Source organism: Eucyclogobius newberryi, unplaced genomic scaffold (genome assembly GCF_026437365.1).
Source record: "Eucyclogobius newberryi isolate DKJ021-1_F unplaced genomic scaffold, fEucNew1.0.hap1 SCAF_14, whole genome shotgun sequence".
Classification (NCBI taxonomy): domain Eukaryota; kingdom Metazoa; phylum Chordata; class Actinopteri; order Gobiiformes; family Gobiidae; genus Eucyclogobius; species Eucyclogobius newberryi.
Genome location: NW_027315768.1, coordinates 32,988,937 through 33,011,675, shown reverse-complemented (window position 1 = coordinate 33,011,675; position 22,739 = coordinate 32,988,937). Strand labels below are relative to the sequence as shown.

Here is a 22,739-nt window from a genome sequence, read left to right as displayed (position 1 = left end):
TGTTGTTGTTGTTGTGTTACTTTTCATGGCGGTTGGTCTCTGATTGTTGTTGTTGTGTTACTTTTCATGGCGGTTGGTCTCTGATTGTTGTTGTTGTTGTGTTACTTTTCATGGCGGTTGGTCTCTGGTTGTTGTTGTTGTGTTACTTTTCATGGCGGTTGGTCTCTGATTGTTGTTGTTGTTGTGTTACTTTTCATGGCGGTTGGTCTCTTGTTGTTGTTGTTGTTGTTGTGTTACTTTTCATGGCGGTTGGTCTCTGGTTGTTGTTGTTGTTGTTGTTGTTGTGTTACTTTTCATGGCGGTTGGTCTCTGGTTGTTGTTGTTGTTGTTGTTGTTGTGTTACCTTTCATGGCGGTTGGTCTCTGATTGTTGTTGTTGTTACTTTTCATGGCGGTTGGTCTCTGATTGTTATTGTTGTTGTTGTGTTACTTTTCATGGCGGTTGGTCTCTGGTTGTTGTTGTTGTGTTACTTTTCATGGCGGTTGGTCTCTGGTTGTTGTTGTTGTGTTACTTTTCATGGCGGTTGGTCTCTGGTTGTTGTTGTTGTTGTTGTTGTGTTACCTTTCATGGCGGTTGGTCTCTGATTGTTGTTGTTGTTACTTTTCATGGCGGTTGGTCTCTGATTGTTGTCATTGTTGTTGTTGTGTTACTTTTCATGGCGGTTGGTCTCTGGTTGTTGTTGTTGTGTTACTTTTCATGGCGGTTGGTCTCCGGTTGTTGTTGTTGTGTTACTTTTCATGGCGGTTGGTCTCCGGTTGTTGTTGTTGTGTTACTTTTCATGGCGGTTGGTCTCTGGTTGTTGTTGTGTTACTTTTCATGGCGGTTGGTCTCTGATTGTTGTTGTTATTGTTGTTGTTGTTGTGTTACTTTTCATGGCGGTTGGTCTCTGATTGTTGTTGTTATTGTTGTTGTTGTTGTGTTACTTTTCATGGCGGTTGGTCTCTGGTTGTGGTTCTGGTGAACGTGTCGTGGTCGCAAAGTGCTCGGGTCATAGCGGCTGCACTTCGGGTCAGATCATTGTAATGAATGTCGCTTCCGCATCATATTTTTTATTGAAAACCTCTATTTTTGTGAAATTGTGTCAAATTACTCAATAAACCACTCAAATGAACACATTGAAATCAGATTTAAATGTTTTGCAACTTGAAGTGATCACAGACGATTCAGAAATATCACTTAGATATTTAGCCAATTTTTGTTTTGTTTTTTGAACCGGGACAAAGTACCAAGAATTAACTGAATAAAGTTTACACCTTGTACCAGACCCAGGTTTATATTTGAAGTCTTAAGTCCATTGTGACCGGCCCAAACCTGCTGGAGTGTCTTTCTTTCAGCTCCGCCCTTTGCAGGAATCCAGAGGTGAACTTTGAACCTGGAACAAGAGTTTTACAGCGTTTCACTGTTTGACCAGGACATAAAGCCACGTTTACAAGCTTCATGGAGAGATATATATATATAATCCCCTGATTATTCATGCATCTCCGTCATGGCTGTACTTTACTGTCCCTCACCATCATCTGAGGTCAACAGTAGCCAAGGGGTTCCCATGGTTACCCTGGTTACCCGGGTGAATATGTTTATAGTGGAAACTATGACTAGGAACTGATGCCGATATCTAATATTTACAGATATATGGATTTTAAAATCTAAATAGGCCTACGAATATATTAAAATTTGAAGTCAAATTCATAAATTAGCTTTTCATTAATAAATAAATAATATAAATAATAAGAATCTACTTATCTTGGAGGTAAATAATCATCATGAGTTGCTCTTCTAGTTCCATTTTTACTCATTAGTCTGTTGGAAACTTATATCGACGTTTCTTCGATATCATCACACTGATATTGCCGATACTTTAACCCGTATTCACTCCTTTTCACCTCATTTCCGTCTGCTTGTCCTTTAGCGTCTCTTTGATTGATTTAATGAATATTTGAGAACCCGTCTTTAGCTTGTTGACTCGCTCACAGGAAATCGCGGCGTCTCTTTGGTTTCCATGACGCTTGATTACCTTTTATGAAGTCCTCCTTTTGGTCCTGAATCCATCGTCCAAACGCCACGATCTTTTGAGAATTCTCATCGTTTCTACTGCTTGGAAACGCATCGCTTGAGTTCAGTTGAAAGTAATTAAATGTACCGGAACATATAGCAAAGATTAAGAACGATTACAGTTTGAGTTTAGTGCTTTTACACCGACTTAACTGTCTTATCTATTTTTGCCAGAGAGTTGAGCAGCTCTCGATGTGCTCCGCTGCAGTTTCTTCAATTTATTTGGTATTTTCCGTGTTATTCCCGCTGGAGGGAGATGTTAAAGTTGAATCCTCAAACACGTTAAATCGGAACACCCGCGTGTCTTTTCCAAACCTGCAGAAACCTGAACGCGTGATGAAAATGGCTCCATATCGTCGGGAGCGTTTTGCGTCTTTCACCGTCGATTTCCCGCCTCCAATGAGTGTTTTATCTGTCGTGAACTCTGAAGTGGAAGTGGCTCGGATTGACTGCTTTTGCGGTAACGCCATCTGAACTTTCCCGCCTCAAACGCAGCGATTCTAAAGCCGCGAATGTGAATATTAACCATGGATCGCGGCAGTGTTTACCGTATTTTCCGGACTATAATTTGCACCTTTTTCATAGTTTTGGCCTAGGTGCGACTTGTATACCAGTGCGATTTGTATATGTTTTTTATTCTCTATTATGCATTTTTTGGCTGGTGCGACTTATACTCCGGAAAGTACGGTAGTTAATTACCTACTTCCTACTACTTTTGCTTTAAACATCGGTTAATGCGGGAGACAGGTTCTGCTCTGACAATGTTCAAATCTGAGATAAAAACAGTTTTTTATTTAGCTGTGTTTGACTGAAATGATTTTTATTTGCTCTCTTCTCTTTTATGTCTTACATCATTTTGTAATTTTGTTAGTTTAAAAGAGAGTTGGACTCCGAAAACACGTTACCCTTTGTGGCTAGGTGTTTTTAAAATTTAGTTAGATTTATTGTTTTTCTGTTTCTGTAATTTCTTTGTGATTTGAATGCATTTTTCCTGTTGCCTTGTGTATGAAATGTGCTCGACACATAAACCTGCCTAATGCGGCTTTACGTTTTGGTCAAAATTCAGTTCGTTTACACATTAAAAGTGATAAATGGTACTAAACTTGGGATTAAACCTGGAATCAGACTTGGACAAAATATTGAATTCAACTTTAAACTGCCATTTGAATAGTGTAATTAAAAATAAAGTTAAATGTGACAAAAATGGACGGATAAAATAAAGTTCTTTTTCATTTAGGTCTATTTTCATTGAACTAAAAAGACATTATTTTGCTTCTAAAACGGTCACGATTATTATTATTTTGGTCCTTGCTATTATATTGTGACCATAATCAATTAACGTGACAATCTTAGCATCCCTAATTAGAACGTGATAGAACGTGATGGCACTTGAGGCTCGTCGAGGCATTTGAGAGAAAAGCTGCAGTTTGTACAATATCATAAATGATAAATGATAACCCTCTGATTGTCATCAGAATGCACCGGATTCTGACATTATTTATCGTTCACGCTCACAGTTTTGAAGCGCCGTCGGCTTTTATTTGTTTGGTCGATGAATCGCTCGGCGGTGAAGGTTTCAGTCACACAATAAATGCATTAGTTGATTCATAATTTAGTTTAAATAATGATGGTTAAGGGTTTGGGAGCGCGAGGGCAAAGCCTGGAGTGAGCCGGATGAAGATCGAGTCAGAAGATTCATATTCTTTTCCTTTTTGTGCTGCAGTTGTGTTTTTATGAGTGCACTTCTGATAACGATCGGATCAAACAGATACTGAAATGTTTAAGAGCCAGTTTCGTGCCAGTTAGTCGTTTATCAGCTCTCACAGTTTATATCTTACATTTGTAATTTATGTTTGTAACTGTTTTATGTTGCATCACAATGTCTCGCACAGATGTATTTTTATTTGATAGATATAACATTCTACTCAATACAAAACACTATCTAAAGTTATGTATTCCTTTGGGTTTGCCACCATCAAATATTGTGATATGAATTTAATCATAAATTGGGCTGCAACAATTAATTGACTTAATTGTGACTAGTTTTGCTTTCTCAAACATTTTGGGGGGAAATCAATAAAAATAATAATTTTATTTTTCTTTTATTTTTTTGTATTTTTTTTGTATTTATTTAAATAAATTAAATCAACTAAATCAACTAAATAAAATAAATTAAATAAATTAGAAGGCGCAATGGACGATTTTTCGGCGATTTGAGAACGCAGGTGGAAGTGCGCATGCCACTCCCCCGTGTGGACTGATACAACGCACACGTGCGTTTGTTTATTAGCACGACGGATCGCATCATATCTCTCGTCTCTTCATTTTGCCCCATACACTGAGGGAACTATATTATGATAGATCAATGCGCTTAGACGCGGAAATGTGGGACGAGCCGCACGCGGCTGCAGGTGAGCAGTAGGTGCGTTTTATGATTGATACGTGGCAGGACTATTGGGCAGTCCACGCAACGAGGAAATAAGACTCAGATTTATGCCAAAAAAATCGTCCATTCAACCTTTAATTTATTTAATTGTATTTACCATATTTTCCGCACTATAAAGCACCCGTGCGCTTAATAGTCCGGTGCTCTTAACATATGGTTTATTTCTGGTTGTGCTTACTGACCGCGAAGATATTTTGTGTGGTACATGGTGTATAAAGAAGATTTGGGAGACGAGACGCCGATGCGCGACTAGAGTTACAGCACTCCGGAACCGGAAGTTCCAACAACATATGTGCAAAGCATTCTGGGAACAGTAGTCTTCTGCTTCACGCGGCGCACACGACACTTTGTCAAAACGTAAACAATATTTTCAGTCAGGCACAACGCAGACACCTACTGGTAAATGAAGGACCCCAAGATGGCCCAAGATGGCTCCTGCCATGAGACCATTGGATCTGTTATATTATCACAAAAAATGCGCTTACGGGCTAAATGATCAGTCAACTGTGGTCAGAGGCCGGAATCATCACTGAACTGCTGCGTGGAGCCGAGATGCGGGATCACATGACCAAAGAGATTTTAGCACGGAGCACTATCGGCGCTTTGGCTGCTTTTACCATTATGTGCCCCAGCAGACATTAAACCGGGACACGGGACGTAAACAATCGGGGCTGTCCCAGGTAAATCAGGACGTCTGGTCATAGCTATGCGGGATGTACTTTGACGCATTTGAAGGATTTGATGACGAGGAATGAACTGAAAAAGTGAGTGTATTGTGATGTATTTTACATGTTGCAACTGAACGAGGCTGGGAGTTGTTGTGGATATGCTAACTGTCTTTTAGCGGTAGCAAAGTGTGTTCTGTGTTTGTATTTTACGTGTTTACAAGTGATCTTGACTGAGAATTGATTTGGATATGCTAACGTATCTGTTAGCTGTAGCAGAGTGTGTTTTGATGTTGAACAATGTTGATCTGAATGAGTTGAACGCGTTCCATAAAGCTCAACCGACTCTGACTTATCCGTCTGTTTTCTTATGCGCTTTATCGTCCGGTGCGCTTTATGTATGGACCAGTACACATGGTACACAGATAGCTGATGGTGCGCTTAATAATCCGGTGCGCCTTTTCGTGCGCAAAATACGGTATTGTATTTATTTAATTTTTCAGTGATTATAAAACCAGTCCAGAGATAACATAGGAGACAAGAATAAAAACATTAAGATAAAAAGCATCCTGCAAAAATCAGCCAGCATAAAGTCCAAAACAGACGTCCCACTTTGTCCAAACTCGGCCCAATTTGTCCCAATTTCAAGTCCAAATATAATCCTCTGTTTTCTGTACGTGAGTTATAATGTCAGCCCCGCCCTTAATCTCCAGAGCAAAAATACGTTTTATGTCCGAGAAGAACTTGACTGTGAACGTGACATTCAGAATCAGAACATCAAATACGATAAACTGTTTCTGATTTCGATCAATGATGCACTTTAATGATAAATATTCTCTATAAAACATTTGAACCTGTTTTAACCTGAAGGGGGCGCTCTGGTCTCTCTGCAGCGTGGCGTCCTGACCGGATATGGAGTGGAGCTGTCTTCAGACTGGATGACAGCGTAGAAGGAGGACAGGACAGAACTCTTGACCCAGAATACCAAGCGCCCGGTCACCGCCTCTTCCCCCTCACCTCCCTCACCTCCCTCACCTCCCTCCCCCTTCTGTCTCCGCCCTCAGATCTCCTCCCCCTTCTATCCCCGCCCTCAGACCTCCCCCCTCCTCCTCCTCGTGGTCATCCTCCGCCTCTCGTCTCCACGCTCGGCGTCGCCAGAACGAGTGGCCCTCGACTCGGATGACCATGAGCTGGCTGAGCAGGCTGAACCCGCGCGGCCCTGTGGCCCGGGCGGGGCGGAACGCTGCCCCCGCTGGCCACTGCGTCGCCGACCCGGAGACCTGCCTCATGGTGTTTCAGAACCACTGGAGACAGGTACGCCACAGGGACGAAATCATCTGAGGCTTTTTTTTTTTTTTGTCGTTTTATCATATTAACTTGAACTTTTATGACAAATACTGATTTTAAGTAAAGTGGTGAAACAAAATCTAAACTTAAAATACTAATTGATGCTCAAACTTGTATCAAAACTAGATTCTTGTAACGATACAAAAAAAAAATCACCTGAGTTGGGTACATATTTGAGCTTTTCTCTACTTAAACAAAAACAAAAAAACATTATCACGGAAAACTAAACCAAGCAATAAGTCCAGAGAGAGCGCAGGAGATAAAAATACAATTAAAACTGAAAACATCCAAAGAAAAGTCACATAAAGTCCAAAATAAACTTCCCATTTGGTCGAAAGTTGAATGTCAAATAATATTCCCTGGACGGCTGAGTGTGAAATGGGGATGAGCGAGAAGGGAGGGACACGCAGTAACTTGTCAGAGCCGGGGATTTGAACTGTCAACACTGCGGCCGGCTGCACCTGGCATACGTGCGGCTACCTTAACCACTCCACCACCGGGGGCAGCACCAGAAGACGCTTTCAAAGATTAGATCATCGAGAGCGCAGGAAGTCACACGACGTAACAATCAATCCATCAAGTTTTACAGTTCATGTGTCGAAAGTGGCGTGACACTCTCGTTGCTACTCAAATCAAATCAAATTAATTTATTTTTGTAAGGCCCAAAATCACAACAACAGTTGCCTCTGAGGGCCACAGGGAGAAATGAATCAACAATGTCTGTGGTGGCGATGGAGTCAGACAATGTCTGTGGTGGCGAGGGACAATGTCCCAGGGTCCTCTGTCCTTAGACTCTCCTTCTCGGCCAGGAAAAACTACAAAAAAAACCTCTTTGGGAAAAAAGCGTAGAAACCTGGAGGAGTTCCAGTGAAGGAGAGATCCGACTCTCACAGACGGACAGACGGACACGAGGGAGACTGGAGCTGGACCCACTCTTCAGGCAGAAGAGGGACCGTCTGAGTCGAGCTGGACCCACTCTTCAGGCAGAAGAGGGACCGTCTGAGTCGAGCTGGACCCACTCTTCAGGCAGAAGAGGGACCGTCTGAGTCGAGCTGGACCCACTCTTCAGGCAGAAGAGGGACCGTCGGAGGCGAGCTGGACCCACTCTTCAGGCAGATGAGGGGCCATCTTGAGGACAAAAGCTGCATGTTCACTGTGGGCTGTGCCGACAAAAAGTCCGTCACGCCTCCAAAGACCCCGTTTGTCCAGAAATATGTGACTGTGGTCAGGAGGGACCACTGGACTTGGACTGTTTCAGGTCGTTGGGAGCTAATGCCAATGCTAGTTTACATATTATTGCGCAGCTATGCTAATAAACGCTAGCCTACTCGCAGACAGTTTTAAGGAGCCTCATTTCCAACTGTCCGCGTGTCATATTCACACTCTAAAATGATATTGTTACATCTCTCTTACATTTACTCGGCGGCTGAAGAATGTGAACGCGGCGCTCGTGACTTTGGACTTTATTCAAACACGTGCAGGAATGCGGCATCAATTTAACTCCGGACTAAATCGCTAAAGGATTTTCGAGATACAAAGCGGGATGACTAAACTCTGCTATGCATTGGAAAATACTCCTGCTGCTACGGATTTCAACAGATGAGAAATGGCTTCGAAAATGTGACTCGGAGAACAGCTTTACGCTCAAACCATGACTCGAGGACTGGACTAACCCTGGTCAAAAACACTATTTTACTGCTTTAATAATACTTTAAACTCCATCGACACAAACTAGACACAACTTTAGTCTCCACAGATATGATCAGATATAGATATTATCCATCAGACAGCCCAATGCAACCCTTGTTTTTAATCTGTCATTGCGTAAGAAGCGGTTTTGTAAGGCTCAGAGGGAGTTTGTGGATGATTATCGGCGCCACGGTAACGCTGACTCAATACCGCTCAACTCTGCGGCTCGTTTCCTCCTGCGCTCGGAGACAGGGTAGAGCCGTGTTCTGTTTCTGCGTCACGTGTGCTCTTACGTGATTTTGTCTCATGACCAAGACTCAATGAGGGCCGAGAGCCGAGACCAATTGTGAATAATCAATGATAAGAAATAAAATCATCGTCTTACGTGATTGTAATCTGTAGTGTGACTTTAAAGCCCATTCAAACATGAGAAAATGTCAAAAAATGAATAAACTATTTGAGTTTCGTCACTTTATTTGCAAATATTCTCAGTCTAGAAGTCGCCACATTTCAGCTAAATACAGTTTAATAGAAATAATGTGACTAATTCACTAGTCGTTAAAGTAATCTAATCGTTAAAGGCATCTAACTAATCGGCGACTAAATTAATGGTTTGTAGAGGGAGCGGCGGTCGTAGCGTTGAGATTCTCACTCCCGCTTGTGCTCAGGTGTCTTGGATCTTGGAGCAGCGTGAGCCCTCGTCCTCCAGCGATGATCTGACGGCGGTGAGGAACCACACGGACCAGATGCTCTGTCTGCTGGCAGAGGAGCGTCCAGGTGAGGGGGCGGGGTCTCACCTTTGAGTCCAGGCGAGGGGGCGGAGTCAGGTGTCGTAGTAGAAGGTTGATGCAAAACGGGTGAATTTTCCTTTTTGTCTCGTCTGTAAATTAAGTTAAGGCTGCATGATATTGTGGCTGTTAATCACTGCAATATTGATGCCACGTATCAATCATAGGACGGACCTACCGCTCACCTGGAGCCTCGTTCTGGCTCGTCCTCAGAAGAGCAGCACGTTTCCCTGTGTCTAAGCGCATGGATCTATCATCATATAGTTCCCTCAGTGTACAGGACGAAATTAAGACAGAGAAAAACAGTCTCAGAAGAGACGGAAATCTACAGAGACGAGAGATGTGATGCGATCTGTCGCGCTGATAAACAAGCGCACGTGTAGCATCGAGGCTGTTGTGAGCGTCCGCACAAGGCGAGTGCACATGCACACTTCCGCTTGAGTTCTCAAATTTAAAAATGTCCTGTACACTGAGGGAACTATATTATGATAGATCCATGCGCTTAGACACACACCGGCATAGTAACCACGCATGCACAGCCAGGGAAACGTGCTGCTCTCCTGGGGACGAGCCGACGAGGCTGCAGGTGTGCGGTAGGTGCGTCCTATGATTGACATGTGGGAGAACTACTCAACTGTCAACGCCACCAGGAAATGAGACAAAACATCCTCCATTATTCCAATATTTTGACAGAATAATTTGTTAATCTGAAACTAAAATGTGTGTTTTATTTACTATTCAGACTCTGTCAAAACAAAAGCTTAACATTGACAAAACCAAGATTAAATCAAGGCTAATTTAGTTAGAAAATAGTATAAAAATAATACAGAAAACCTGCTTTTTTCTTTTAAAAACACAACTTCACTAAAAATATATTTTTTTCTGTCAAATTGCAATCCTTGGTGTTATTGCAATATGTTCTTTGTGATATTGATTGTTGCCTCAGCAACAAGAGCTGCAGCGATCAATCAACTAATCGAGACTAGTCGACTATGAAAAACAATAATATAATATATATATAATATAATATAATAGTCGTATTTTGAGAATGCTCAACTTTAAATGGATTGCGATTATAATGAAACATGAAATAAAAACCTTCTGTCACCATATTTAAACCTTTATTTGGATTATAATGCATAAATCTCACAGTTCAATAAACATGATCTTTGAAGAGACGACTTCTAAGATGATATTTAATTACGGCAGCTCTTATTGATCCTTTTGCAACATATTGTGTGTGTTAAAGTGTTAAAAAGCTTCAGAGTCTTGTTTTTGACCCCCTCAGGCGAGAGTCCAGACCCAGGTGACTCCGTGTCCCCCATGGGCCCCATCCTGGAGCTGGTGGTGACGGAGAACGTCCTGGAGCGCGTGGTGCAGTGGCACGTCCGGCGCGGCCTGGACCCCGACAGCCAGGGGGCGCTGCTGAAGCTGTTCGAGATGCTGATCGGACAGTCCCACCAGCCCCTGCTCCAGCACACGGCCGTGCTCCACCCTCTGCTGCGGCTCCTGGGGGCCTGCGGGGACTCTGAGCTGGGCTGCCCCGCGCCGCTGGAGAACAGCCTGGTGCTGCTGCTCAACCAGGTGCAAACGTCATGTGTTTGTGTGCCGTCGCCATGGAGAGCCACGCCCTGGATTATTGTCAGACACAGATGGAGATGTGCAAAAACAATTAGACATTAGACAGTTTTATGACCGGTTTATCTAACATTTTTTATGGATTTAAAAATATTATTGACTTTATTGATTTAATGAGATAATATGAAAAAGTGCTGGTCAATAAATAAATAAATATAAGATAAGATGGCCTTTATTTGTCCACACAATGGGGAAATTCCAGTGTTGCAACACAAGTAGATACAGACTAAAAGAACAGGTAACTTATAAACACTCACACAGAAAATCTCTTATAAACACAACTCCTATAGACAGAACCTCTCGTATTAATAAGGAATAGAAAGAAAAATAAAATAAAGTGGCAAAAGTAAACACTCTATTGTGTTTTTACAGCAGTTTTATGCACATGAATATGACATTATTGCACAGGATCATGACATTATGTCAGTATTGCACATGATTATGTCAGTATTGCACATGGGTATGACAGCAGGCTTTTAGCTAGGATTTGAAAACACCCCGTCCAACCGGGGGCTTAAAATATTGCAATATGAGGCTATGGAAAGCGGAGGCGACTACACGGCGATGTAGAGCGGCGCCCGCACGCCTCTCGTATCATATTGACTTTCCATACTCTCGCGCTGCCTGCGCCTCTCGATCACACTCTGCCACTTAGGAGCGGCGTATCACGCCATATTTTACATGGTATTTGGCCGCGGAGGTTCGGCATTTTCCGGACCAGCCAATCAGAGCCAAGCACACAAACTTTGTCGCTCAATCAGCGCGCAGCATTCAAATTTTCACTTGTAAACAGTAAACTGTCATGGCGCAGACCACGGCGGACTATCGTCAAACGCTTCCCGGCCCGATTTAATGATGATATTCCATTTTCTAAAATGTATTAATAAAAATTACGCCGTCCTTGCACTCGAAAATGCCCGTCCACATGTCGAAATACACCGTCCAAGAAACGGGATGACGGCGCTCTAACTAAAAGCCTGTATGACAGTTACATATGTTCAGGGCTAGCAGTGTTTGTTGTAGAGTCTGACAGCAGCAGAAGGAAAGACCTGTGAAACGTCTCCTTCACACAGCGATGTAACAATAACTTTAATGTTGTGTAATGATTTAAATGGTTGTCTAAATAGTCTTAAATAGTCTCATTAAAATGTTTTTAAAATAGTAAAATGCAGATAAATTTCCCTCAGTCTTAATAAAACAGAGCTGTGTTTAGCCTTGAACACAGTCAGAGCCGAGGCCGAGCTCAGAGCCTCTGGAACAGCTCCAGCTCCATAAACCACCTGCAGATTCCCAAGGTCTAGTACATAAAAGGAGTCATAAATACTACACACTAAAATACAACTTTTACCCTCTTTTAAGACATTCTCTGACAAATTATGTGATCTGTAAATGTTTAAGATACAGCTTATGGCGGTAGCATGTAGCGCACCGCTAACGTTAGCATTGATGGATGTTTAGACACATGTTGGAGCACTTTATTCTTCTGCACGTCTTCATATTTGTGATATCTGTGCTTGCCTTGATAGTACTCCTTAAGCCTGAATCTGTTCTCTCAATTTAAAAGACCCAAGCTGATCGTTAATAATAATTACAACTGACAGAATCTCAATTTGACAAGATACTGCATCTCACGGTCACTTCAAAAATAGCTTCTGTTGTCGGATTGTTACTTGGTTCAATATATAAAAAAGTAGAGTAAGTAAGTGTAGAACTATCTAGAATGTGTATATTATTCTTTTTTTTTCCGTCTTCCTCCTCAGGTGTGCGTGACCATGGCCCGTCAGCCAGTCGTCCTGGAGCTGCTCTTCAGAGCCGCCCCGGCCCAGCACGGCTCCACAAACCTGCTGATCTTCTCGCTCCTCGTGCCCTTCATCCACCGGGACGGCGCCCTGGGGCAGCAGGCCCGGGACGCCCTGCTGCTGGTCATGTCCGCCTCCGCCAGTCACGAGGCCGTGGCCCGCTACATCTCAGAGAACTCCTACTTCTGTCCCGTGAGTACCAGGGACGGTGGATCCAGTTGTGTTACGTACACAGGGCGGTGGGGGACGTGTTTGTAGAGGTTTAATATTCACACATCAAATCATTCATTAATTTATTTAGTTTATTTGTAAAGTAACGCCACTGCACACTCTTATCTTAAGCTCACAGTGTTCGTTGCGTTCGTTTTATCTGTGAATCATCAGCAAACAGGTAGTGAAATTATAAACCTGCATATAAAACGGCATTTTAGTTCAATGACTCGTCCGACCTGTAGGGGGCGCTTTAATACAGGGATATTTCTGCATTTTGTGTTTGATTTGACAGATATTTCACATTTGTCTGATATTTAAACCTTCGTTTAAAGACTTGTTTGAACACATTGGTCATAATAGTCTCTGGGTTTTTCTTCGTTTCTGGCTGAACGAGCAAAACAAGTGAATGAACATCCTCGATCTCAATGGAGTTCAGGAACGTTACTCTTTTATGTTTCCAGTTGGTGATTAACCCAGCACTGGTGTCAGAAATCATAATTTAGGGAACAGTAACCAGTTTAAATGTTAGAATTATGATTATTGTCACGGTAAATATCACAATTTTACGATTATCCAGGTTTATTGCCACCATCACCAAGCATTTTTAATATCCTTTTATTCACACTGACCAATGAAATCAGACTTTCTGGATGAAAATGTAACGATATTGTGACTTAAACGGACACGCTTGACATTTGTTTTTGAGCTAAATAACTTTAGCTTTTAACCACGATCACAAGCGGTATCTTTTAGTTCTCTATAATCTACAACCAGATGATCTTGACCTCCCAAACCTTGGTATTTTGTTGAATTTACATTTGATTTTAGATGTGGTTCCCTTAAACGTACACTAGGTGGTGGTAATGAGCTACAGTTTTATTCCTTGAGTCAGAACAGTTGACATCCTCAGCGTCAGCTTGTTTTCTGCTAAATAACAACACAATTTTGATTATTTTTACGATATAAACGCAGCATTAATCCACCTCGTTGCTTAGTTACAGGGTTTGCTCAGCCGATCATTGACCATTTGAAATTATTCGATTCAATTAAAACTCGATGACAGCCCTGCCCACGGTCAATGGCAATAACTTTACTGTCAAATCACACCCATTAGCATCAGACGGTGTTGATCTCTATGCGACTGCAGCAGAAGTATATAGCCCAAACAGTCCTGTCCTGTCCTGACAGTATTCCTGTCTCCTGACCATGCCCTCTCTCGTCCTGCTCCAGGTGTTGGCCACGGGTCTCAGCGCGCTCTACTCGTCGCTGCCCAGGAAGATCGACGTGCGCGGCGACGACTGGCACTCGCTGCGGCGGGAGGACTGGATGGGCGTGTCCTCGCTGGTGCTCTTCATGAACTCGCTGGAGTTCTGCAACGCCGTGGTGCAGGTGTCGCACCCGCTGGTCCGGACGCAGCTGCTCGACTACCTCCACAACGGCTTCCTCGTGCCGGTCATGGGCCCCGCACTCCACAAGGTAAGAGGCGCCAAAGTGCGGCTTAGGGCGGGGTTTCAAGGACGCGTGTCGTGCAAAGCGGACGTATTCAAGCTTTAAACATGTTGGATGAGTCCTGTTCAGTGAGTCCTCTCGCTCTGAGCCAAATGTCCCAGATTTGTGGCATTAAAGGCGGAGCGCCGAGATCTAATGTGCCTTTTAAGTCCATGAATCATCTCTGGACTCGTTCTAAGCATTTCTGTGTCAAATTGGGTTCATTACAACTGAATGCTTATACTAGCTTGTCGAGGGAAAGCTAGGTTTGATTAGCTCCCCTTTGTAATTCCCTCTGCTGCCAGTAGATAGTTTAGTTTGTGCAGTGCTGCCCCCTTCTGCCCGCGTCGTGCCGCAGAATACTAGTTGTTTCCTTAGTTTAAAAACAGATTAAATTCTCCTTTTGTAAACGGCTTTATATTTTTTCAGAGTCACTAACTCTGTGTAAGTCTCTTTTTCCTACAGGTTTTTAGCTTGACTTTCTGCCTGTTTAAAGGAGACGTATGATGTTAAATTGACTTTAAAGAGCTTTTTTGTTAGAATTGTGCAGGTGCTCTGTACTGACTTTTATTATATATGAAATAAATAAAACATCACAAAAATCAACACCACAATCACACAACAAGCAGAAAATCCCCCCCGCCTCGTAACTAACACAAACAAAAACTCGATCGAAAACCAAATGGAACCAAATAACATCGACACATCAGAAGAAGCTGACAATATATATATTATTTTTATTATTATTTTACTCTGTACTTACTTTGTTCTACAGTGTGTTGTTTTTGTAGTATTTTTGGCACAAATCGGGGTAAAAACCTGCTTCTCTCGTGATTGTTGCTCCCCCCGTTCTGGTCGTCACATGGTCTGGTCGTCACATGGTCTGGCAGTCCAGAAGTCGGCGGACATGTTTCTTTTTCAATGACCTGGTTTTAGATCATTATTGTGTTTTTAAGATGTCCAAAATAAACGGTGATCCAGATCTTTTCTCTTCCCACAGTCCTCGGTGGACGAGATGATCGCGAGCACGGCGTACCTGGACCTGTTCCTGCGCTCCGTGTCCGAGACCTCCCTCCTCAGGACCTTCCTCCGGTTCATCCTGCTCCATCGCCACGACAATGACACCATTTTAGACACGTTGCTCACGCGCATCAGCAGCAACTCCAGGGTTTGTGCTGCATCTGTGACGTGTTTAGCCCAGTTTAGTCCTGATGGGACCTTGGTTTAGTCCTCTTCTAGCCCTGGTTTAGACCTGATTTAGCCCTGGTTTAGCCCTGGTTCAGTCCTGGTTTAGTCCTGGTTTAGTCCTGATTTAGCCCTGGTTCAGTCCTGGTTTAGTCCTGGTTTAGTCCAGGTTTGGGCCTGGTTTAGTCCAGGTTTAGTCCAGGTTTAGTCCAGGTTTTGTCCTGGTTTAGCTATGGTTTAGCTCTGGTTTAGTCCAGGTTTAGTCCAGGTTTAGCTATGGTTTAGCCCTGGTTAATCCAGGTTTAGTCCAGGTTTAGTCCAGGTTTTGTCCTGGTTTAGCTATGGTTTAGCCCTGGTTAGTTTAGGTTTAGTCTTGGTCTAGTCCTGTAACACCGTTGCAACTTTAACTTTAAATGAACTGCAGGCCTCTCTCATACACAGGATTCCAAACTAACTTTATTGACCTCACAGTGGAAAACGCTCTAAGCACATAATTAAGTGCAGATGGTATTAATAAAATGGTGCCAATAATGATTTTTAGTAATCAAACAGTATGTATTTTTTTTCTTTTTAACTGTGTCTTGGGGATTTTTATTTAATTAATATTTTTGTCATTATATTGAGCCAGTTTAAGCTTTAAATGAGTTAAACAGAGGAGTGTTTTCATTAAATAATTAATTGGAAGCTCACACAACTACCCGAAACGCAAACTCTTATCACCTTCAAAACACAGTGAAAACATGTCCCACACCTGTGCTCTCTGCCGCCCCCTGCAGGTGTTTTAAACTGTTAAATATTAGACAAACCCCACAGTTCCACCGCTTCTATTACAGTTCGTTCCAATGCTCTAAACACTCGTTATTTGCATACACCTCAGCTTTATTGTCTCTGGATCAGCCTGAAGACGTTCAGACGAGCCGTGTCGTGTGGGTGGCGCGTGGGCCTGGAGCAAACAACTCATAAGAAAGTGCATTTTAAAAGAGGACCACGTCGACTGCTATTAAGTGATCGGCTTAAATGACCCGTGGCTAATCCTCCCGGGGTCTCCGCAAGTTCATCACATGCATTTTTATTTCATATTCCAATCGATACACAACGCTCACACACACACAAGCACATTTTGCAGTTGTACGTGAGCAAATTCATGTTTTCACCTGCTAATGCTCCCGTGAAAATACACTTGGACAAATGGATGAAGGTGAATGACGTGGTGTGAAACTCTTAAACGCACGTGTCATTTAGGCGTCAGCAGAGTAAACGTGAGTCCTGTTGTGTTGCAGCTCTGCATGGTGTCGCTGAGCCTCTTCAGGACTCTTCTGTCTCTCCATTGTGAAGACGTCATGCTGCAGCTCGTTCTCAGGTAAAACTTAAGCGTTCACATCATGAATTGAACTGATTCACTCCATTCATAGATGTGCCTTTTTTAATTCTGTCAAACGTGTTTTCTGCAAATGTCATGAGTTGTTTTTTCTGTTTGTGGCATGTTAAAAGTGCACTATGTGACCTCCGGTGTGGTGTCTCTTGCAGTTATGTATCCTTACATTATAGATATCTTTATTGCTCAATACTATTTTGAAAAAAACAATGTTCTTATTGTGAGAAAGCTCGGCTCTCTTGGTCCGGTGGCGTCATCTGCTTGTCTCCATGGAGATGAAGCAAAGAGAAGTTTAATGCCACAGGAGAAGACGAGCAGTCTGCAAAACCTCCATCAGAACCGTTACATTGTGCAGCTTTATACTGAGGCAATAAAATCATTTAAGATGTGATTAAACTCCACCCACAGCCACAGTTTGACAGAGCAGCTCCTGGAGGACTGAAGGGGAAGGCTCTAACTTTGTAAACATTATTCTTCTATATCATTATTACTTTGTTTAGCGAGATAATCCCTAAGGTAAATGTTTATCATAGTTTTACATGGGTCAAATTGCATTTGGTGAAGAAATATTGAAAAGTTGAAAATTACAGAAAGTAGAGCTGAGTTCTAGAACAGAATCCCTCTGTGATGTCATCAAAAAGTGCTATTCCATCGAGAATGCAGCGACAATTCACGCGCAACTGACTAATTTCTCTGACAGTTTAAACCACCATTTAACAACAAATAAAGGTGCTATATGGAATTATTAATGGACACGCACCTGGACACGGGCCACATCTGGACACACGCCGCACCCGGGCACGCACCCGGGCACGCACCCGGGCACGCACCCGGGCACGCACCCGGGCACGCACCCGGGCACGCACCCGGGCACGCACCCGGGCACGCACCCGGGCACGCACCCGGGCACACCTTGACCCATGCTCCGTGTTCCCTTTGCGTTCCTCAGGTATCTGCTGCCCTGCACTCACGTCATGCTCAGCCAGCGCAGAGCCATCAAAGAGACCGACCTCTACGGGAAATCTGCCAACAAGTTCCTGTCCCTGATCCCAGAATGCTGCCGACAGAACACAGCGCCCTCTACAGACGACGACACTGCCTTCTGGGGTATAGGTCAGCACCTCACATAACACTGCAAGGGTCTGTAGCTTTACACGGAGGGGAAAGCAATATTAAGCATAGATTATTAGCCTTAGCAATTAGTGCCAAAATTAGCATTACAAGGCATTAGAGGGCATTACAGGGCATTACAGGGCATTACATAGCTGGAAGTGATTTTGAATCTTATTACTTGTTTGCAAATGTAACAAACATATTGAGATGACCATTTGTCTGCACTGCCCACATGTTTTCCAATAGCGGTTATGCACAGACTTCGCTCAAAGGCCCTCAGCATTCCGAGCGAGTGGCAGAACAAGAGCACAACTGAGTCAATCTGTCTGTTTTTCGCTCAAATTTCTCAAGTTTCCATTTTGTCGTATCAAGTTTGTTTTTTCCCATTGGTGCTTTGATAGAAAAAAGCTTGCATGTTAACGGGGCGATAATTTAATTTCTTCAACACACTGGCTCCAGTATGACTTATTTAAGCAGCCACAGGACCTCAGTTTAACTGTGCCTGATCATAAAGTCTGTATCAGTGACATATGTCAAGGTTTTCTACAGTTATTTTCTTTAAGATAAATACTAAGCTTAACCTCGCTCTTTTTAGCTCTAGATCATGATTTAATAATCATTAAATCATGAGTCTAACTAAACAACAGTGAAATCTCAAAATTGAACTTTCCTAAAGACAAAATAAACTTAAATATGACAAAAACAACCAGATTAAAACTTTCGTTGCATTTAGGACTGTTTTTTTGGACGCAAAACAACAATCACTATTATTGATTCACCGTATAATCTTGACGTCCCTGTTGCTAAAATGAAACCGCTTGTTGTCTTCGCAGCGCTCTCCAGCCCCGCCTCCGAATCTCCCGCCCCGCACCGCCCCAGCACGCCGTCGCGTCTCTCCTTCTTCATGCGGCAGCAGAGCACCGGCGCCGCCCCTTCCTCCAGCTCGGCCCAATCCACTCCCACCGCCTCGGAGCGCCCGCTCTCCCCCGAGGGCACCCCGACCTCCCAGCAGAACCTCACAGAATGCCTGGAGTGGGACTGCGGATACCTCGAGTACCTCAAAGAAGCCCGGAAAGGCATCGAATTCTGCTCTTGGGCCTGTCGGAACTGGTCGGCACCTTACGACGGCGAAAACCCTTCCCCAAACTCTGCTCCTTTGCCGCCGCCGCCGCCCACTTCCAATCCAACCATGGCCATGTTCCCCGAGCACTTTTCCCTGCAAGGCAATAGCAACACTCCTCCCAATCAGAGGGCGGCGATCGTGGCCGCCGCCCGATCGGAATGGAGCAGCTCGGAGCGAGACAGCGGCGAATGGGACGTCACCATCGGTAAAAACAATTGCATCAGCTTGACGCCGAGGTCGAAAAAGCGCAGCCTGCAGCGGGAAGAGCTTTTGCCCAAACCCGTCCCCCCTCTGGTGCCGTCGCCGGCCGCGTCGACGGCAACGATTTTGACGACTTCGCACTCGTCTACTGCTTCGAACAACCCTTCCACCGCCATCACCGTCAGCTACACACCCATGCTCAACGGCACGGCGGCGCAAAACGACAGCCAAGACCGAGGACTGGAAGTCAAAAAGGTGAAAAGGGACTTGGGCGAGAGGCAATATCTGGACGAAAACGCCAACCAAAACGGCTCGGTCATGAAATGCACGTCGCAAAGTTGCAATATCTTTGTCGGCGACTCGAGCGACAGGAAGACGACGGGCTCGACCGCGCCGCACGACCCGGCCGAAGGCGACCAGTCCGTAGAGCGTTTGATAGAGGAGCTGTTGGAGCAGGCGCCGGACGATTCCAAATGTCCCGCCGAGTCGAACGGGCAGGGCATCAGCATCGAGGCGTTCACGCAGGAGCTGAGGGAGCTGGAGGATCGCGTGAAGGAGAGGGCGAGGGAGGCGTGTCAACAGGACGAGCCGAGCAAGGAGGAGAGGCGGACGCAGCGGCACTCCCTGGAGGAGGAGACGGGAACGACGGGGACGACGGGGGCAGAAGGAGCGGAGGGGAAAGGGGACGGTGCCGTGGTCGGGTTGTGCAGTCCGGTGAGACCCCTGAACCAGCCCGCAGCTCAGCCCTACACAGGTAAACACGGACAATAATAGACTGTTCAGATGATGTGGGTTTGTCGCTGGTGGGGGTCGCAGAGGCCGTTGGCACAGATTGGCAGCCTTGCACCAGGGCGACTATGGCTGTAGGTGGTAGGATTCCACAGTCAAAGGTGAAGAAATAGTGTAATTGCAACTTGTATGTAAATATTTAAACTTAACTTGTGATCGTGATGAGACGGGAGAAATGCGCAGAACGAGTGGAGATGATTTATGGAGCCGCGTGGTGGAGAATTTGTCAGTTATGGAGGAGATTCAGAGTGTTTCTGAGGCTCGGAAGGAGAGGACTTGCTAACCAGGATTCATCAAACTGTGAATGAAGCTAAATGTGCTCCAGGAGTGTTTTTGACGAGGAACAATGGGGGTTAAAAGCTTCTTTTTTTTTTTGCTTTTAATGTAATGTTCCCACATCAAAAACGCACCTGGAGCTGTACATCTGCCTCATTCACACTTATTATATTCATCTTGTTGTCAAGGTCGTCTTCTTTGAGCTCTGGAGCTTTTAGATTGGCTGCTTAGTGCACTTTGCCCTCTGTGTCCCCCTGCAGGTCCCTTCATGGTAGTGCTCTTCTCAAAGCTGGAGAACATGCTGCAGAACTCTTTGTACGTGAACATCTTGCTCACTGGCATCGTGGCTCAGCTGGCGTCGTACCCTCAGCCTCTGCTCCGCTCCTTCCTCCTGAACACCAACATGGTCTTCCAGCCCAGCGTCAAGTCTCTCATTCAGGTGACTGTGGATTCATCTCATACATGTTTATCACTCTGAATACAACATCATTGGGCCGCTCCACATTTAAAATCCTAAATACTAGAACTCTGATGAATAAACTGCTGTTAACTTAATGCGGATGTTGTTAACTGCTGGTTCTATCCACAAATAACAAACCCAAAAACTGGCAAAAAGTTTAATCTTTTCCACCTGTAGAGATTTGTTCACTTTAGTAGTAAAAGCTGTGGTCACTAGTCAAGGATGCTATAAAAGATTATTTTAGTTGTCAACTAGTTTTTTTTGTTTCTGTTTTTAATAAGTCCAGATAAATTATTGAAACTTTTTAAATACATTAGCAACCAAATATATGCTGAAATATGATGACTTAATGCTTCTAGACAGGGAATACCTATTAAATTGCATTTCTATTAAAAGCTGAATTTTATTTTATTTATTTTATTTATTTTATTTATTTTATTTATTTTATTTATTTTATTTATTTTATTTATTTTATTTATTTTATTTATATTGTTTACATTGTTTATATTTGTTTTATTTATATTTGTTTATATTTGTATTTTATTTTGATATAATAACACCATTATCTTTGTTATAAAAAGGTCTTTTCACGTGGGCTTTCTTCTAAAAAGTAGGGCCTTAATCAAAGAGGAATTCTGGCCTCTGCTCTGTCTGAAATGTCCACGTCACAATAAGAACATGAACCCTTTCCACCTTAGTTTAACCCCTTGTGTTCGTCTCTGTGCATCAGGTGCTGGGCTCCGTGAAGAACCGCATCGAGGCGTTCGCGGCGTCGCACGAGGATTTCCCGCTGATGCTGAGGAAAGCGCAGCAGTACCTGGTGTTCAGAGGCCGAGTGGACTGGAGCGACCTGGCCTCTGTGCCTCCCCTTCGCAGATCTGACTCTCTGGGTACGACATCCACCCAAACGCCTCCGCACCGGGACAGAATACACACATATACACTCTACTAGCAATCCTTGTGCACTAAATGAAAAGTGATGAAAAGTCACACCAGCCGAAAAAACATATATAAGTCGCACTAGAGTATGAAATGCGGTTGCAAGTGTGAAAATAACAAATCATATGTATAAGTATAAATAGAAGTATAAGTCGCACTCCGGCCAAAACTATGAAAAAAGGTGCAACTTATAGTCCAGAAAATACAGTATTTGAATTAGCCAACAAGTTATAACAATGCGTTTACAATCAAGTTCACTAATGTATGCAGGATTTATGGTGCTTGAAAAATGAAACAATAATGTGTCCAATTACCTCAGATTAATGAAATGTTAGTTCTTAGCTTTCATGCTAATTTTGACGCTAATCTCTAGCCTTAATAATGGACACTTGTGTGTTGTCTAGCTCTGCTCTGGTGATGCTCTCGTGTGATTGAGTGTGAAAAACCAGGACTGTTTTGGAGACTGAAAACCAGTTTGTGATGTTTGGAGGCTAATGCTAACGCTACCATTTTGGCCGGGGTGTGACTTGTACTTAAATTCATACTTATATACTTATAGTCTGGAGTGACTTATATGTGATATAATTTGTTATTTTCACCTTTGCAACCGCATTTCATACTCCAGTGTGACTTATATATTTTTTTTCTTCTCTATAATGCATTTTTTGGCTGGTGCGACTTATACTCTGGTGCGACTTATACTCCAGAAAATACGGTACAGACTTTGTGGGGCTTATTTTGTAAAGCAAAGGGGATAAGGTGCGATAAGGTAAATTGGGGCCGATCATTGCTGCTTTCGGTTTATTATTATAGTAGTATAGTAGTATTATTGAGCATTATTGAGCATTATTGAGCATTATTGAGCCTTATTGAGCATTATTGAGCCTTATTGAGCATTATTGAGCATTATTGAGCCTTATTGAGCATTATTGAGCCTTATTGAGCATTATTGAGCATTATTGAGCCTTATTGAGCATTATTGAGCCTTATTGAGCATTATTGAGCATTATTGAGCATTATTGAGCCTTATTGAGCTTTATTGAGCCTTATTGAGCCTTATTGAGCATTATTGAGCCTTATTGAGCCTTATTGAGCATTATTGAGCCTTATTGAGCCTTATTGAGCCTTATTGAGCCTTATTGAGCCTTATTGA

The 22,739-nt window shown here is 43.4% G+C and overlaps 1 protein-coding gene across 1 annotated transcript in view; it reads left to right on the top strand.

The window, feature by feature from the left end:
• The window catches only part of fhip1b (FHF complex subunit HOOK interacting protein 1B), a 35,950-nt gene that overhangs the window by 6,465 nt on the left and 6,746 nt on the right, over positions 1 to 22,739 (top strand). Inside the window, exons 2-12 of the mRNA XM_072445275.1 lie at positions 6,057 to 6,477; positions 8,868 to 8,976; positions 10,276 to 10,571; positions 12,386 to 12,616; positions 13,868 to 14,113; positions 15,126 to 15,293; positions 16,591 to 16,670; positions 17,635 to 17,798; positions 18,632 to 19,876; positions 20,448 to 20,626; positions 21,378 to 21,537. Of these exons, the coding sequence (XP_072301376.1) occupies positions 6,343 to 6,477; positions 8,868 to 8,976; positions 10,276 to 10,571; positions 12,386 to 12,616; positions 13,868 to 14,113; positions 15,126 to 15,293; positions 16,591 to 16,670; positions 17,635 to 17,798; positions 18,632 to 19,876; positions 20,448 to 20,626; positions 21,378 to 21,537 (3,013 nt within the window). The 5' untranslated portion in view covers positions 6,057 to 6,342. The remainder of the gene's footprint in view (positions 1 to 6,056; positions 6,478 to 8,867; positions 8,977 to 10,275; positions 10,572 to 12,385; positions 12,617 to 13,867; positions 14,114 to 15,125; positions 15,294 to 16,590; positions 16,671 to 17,634; positions 17,799 to 18,631; positions 19,877 to 20,447; positions 20,627 to 21,377; positions 21,538 to 22,739) is intronic.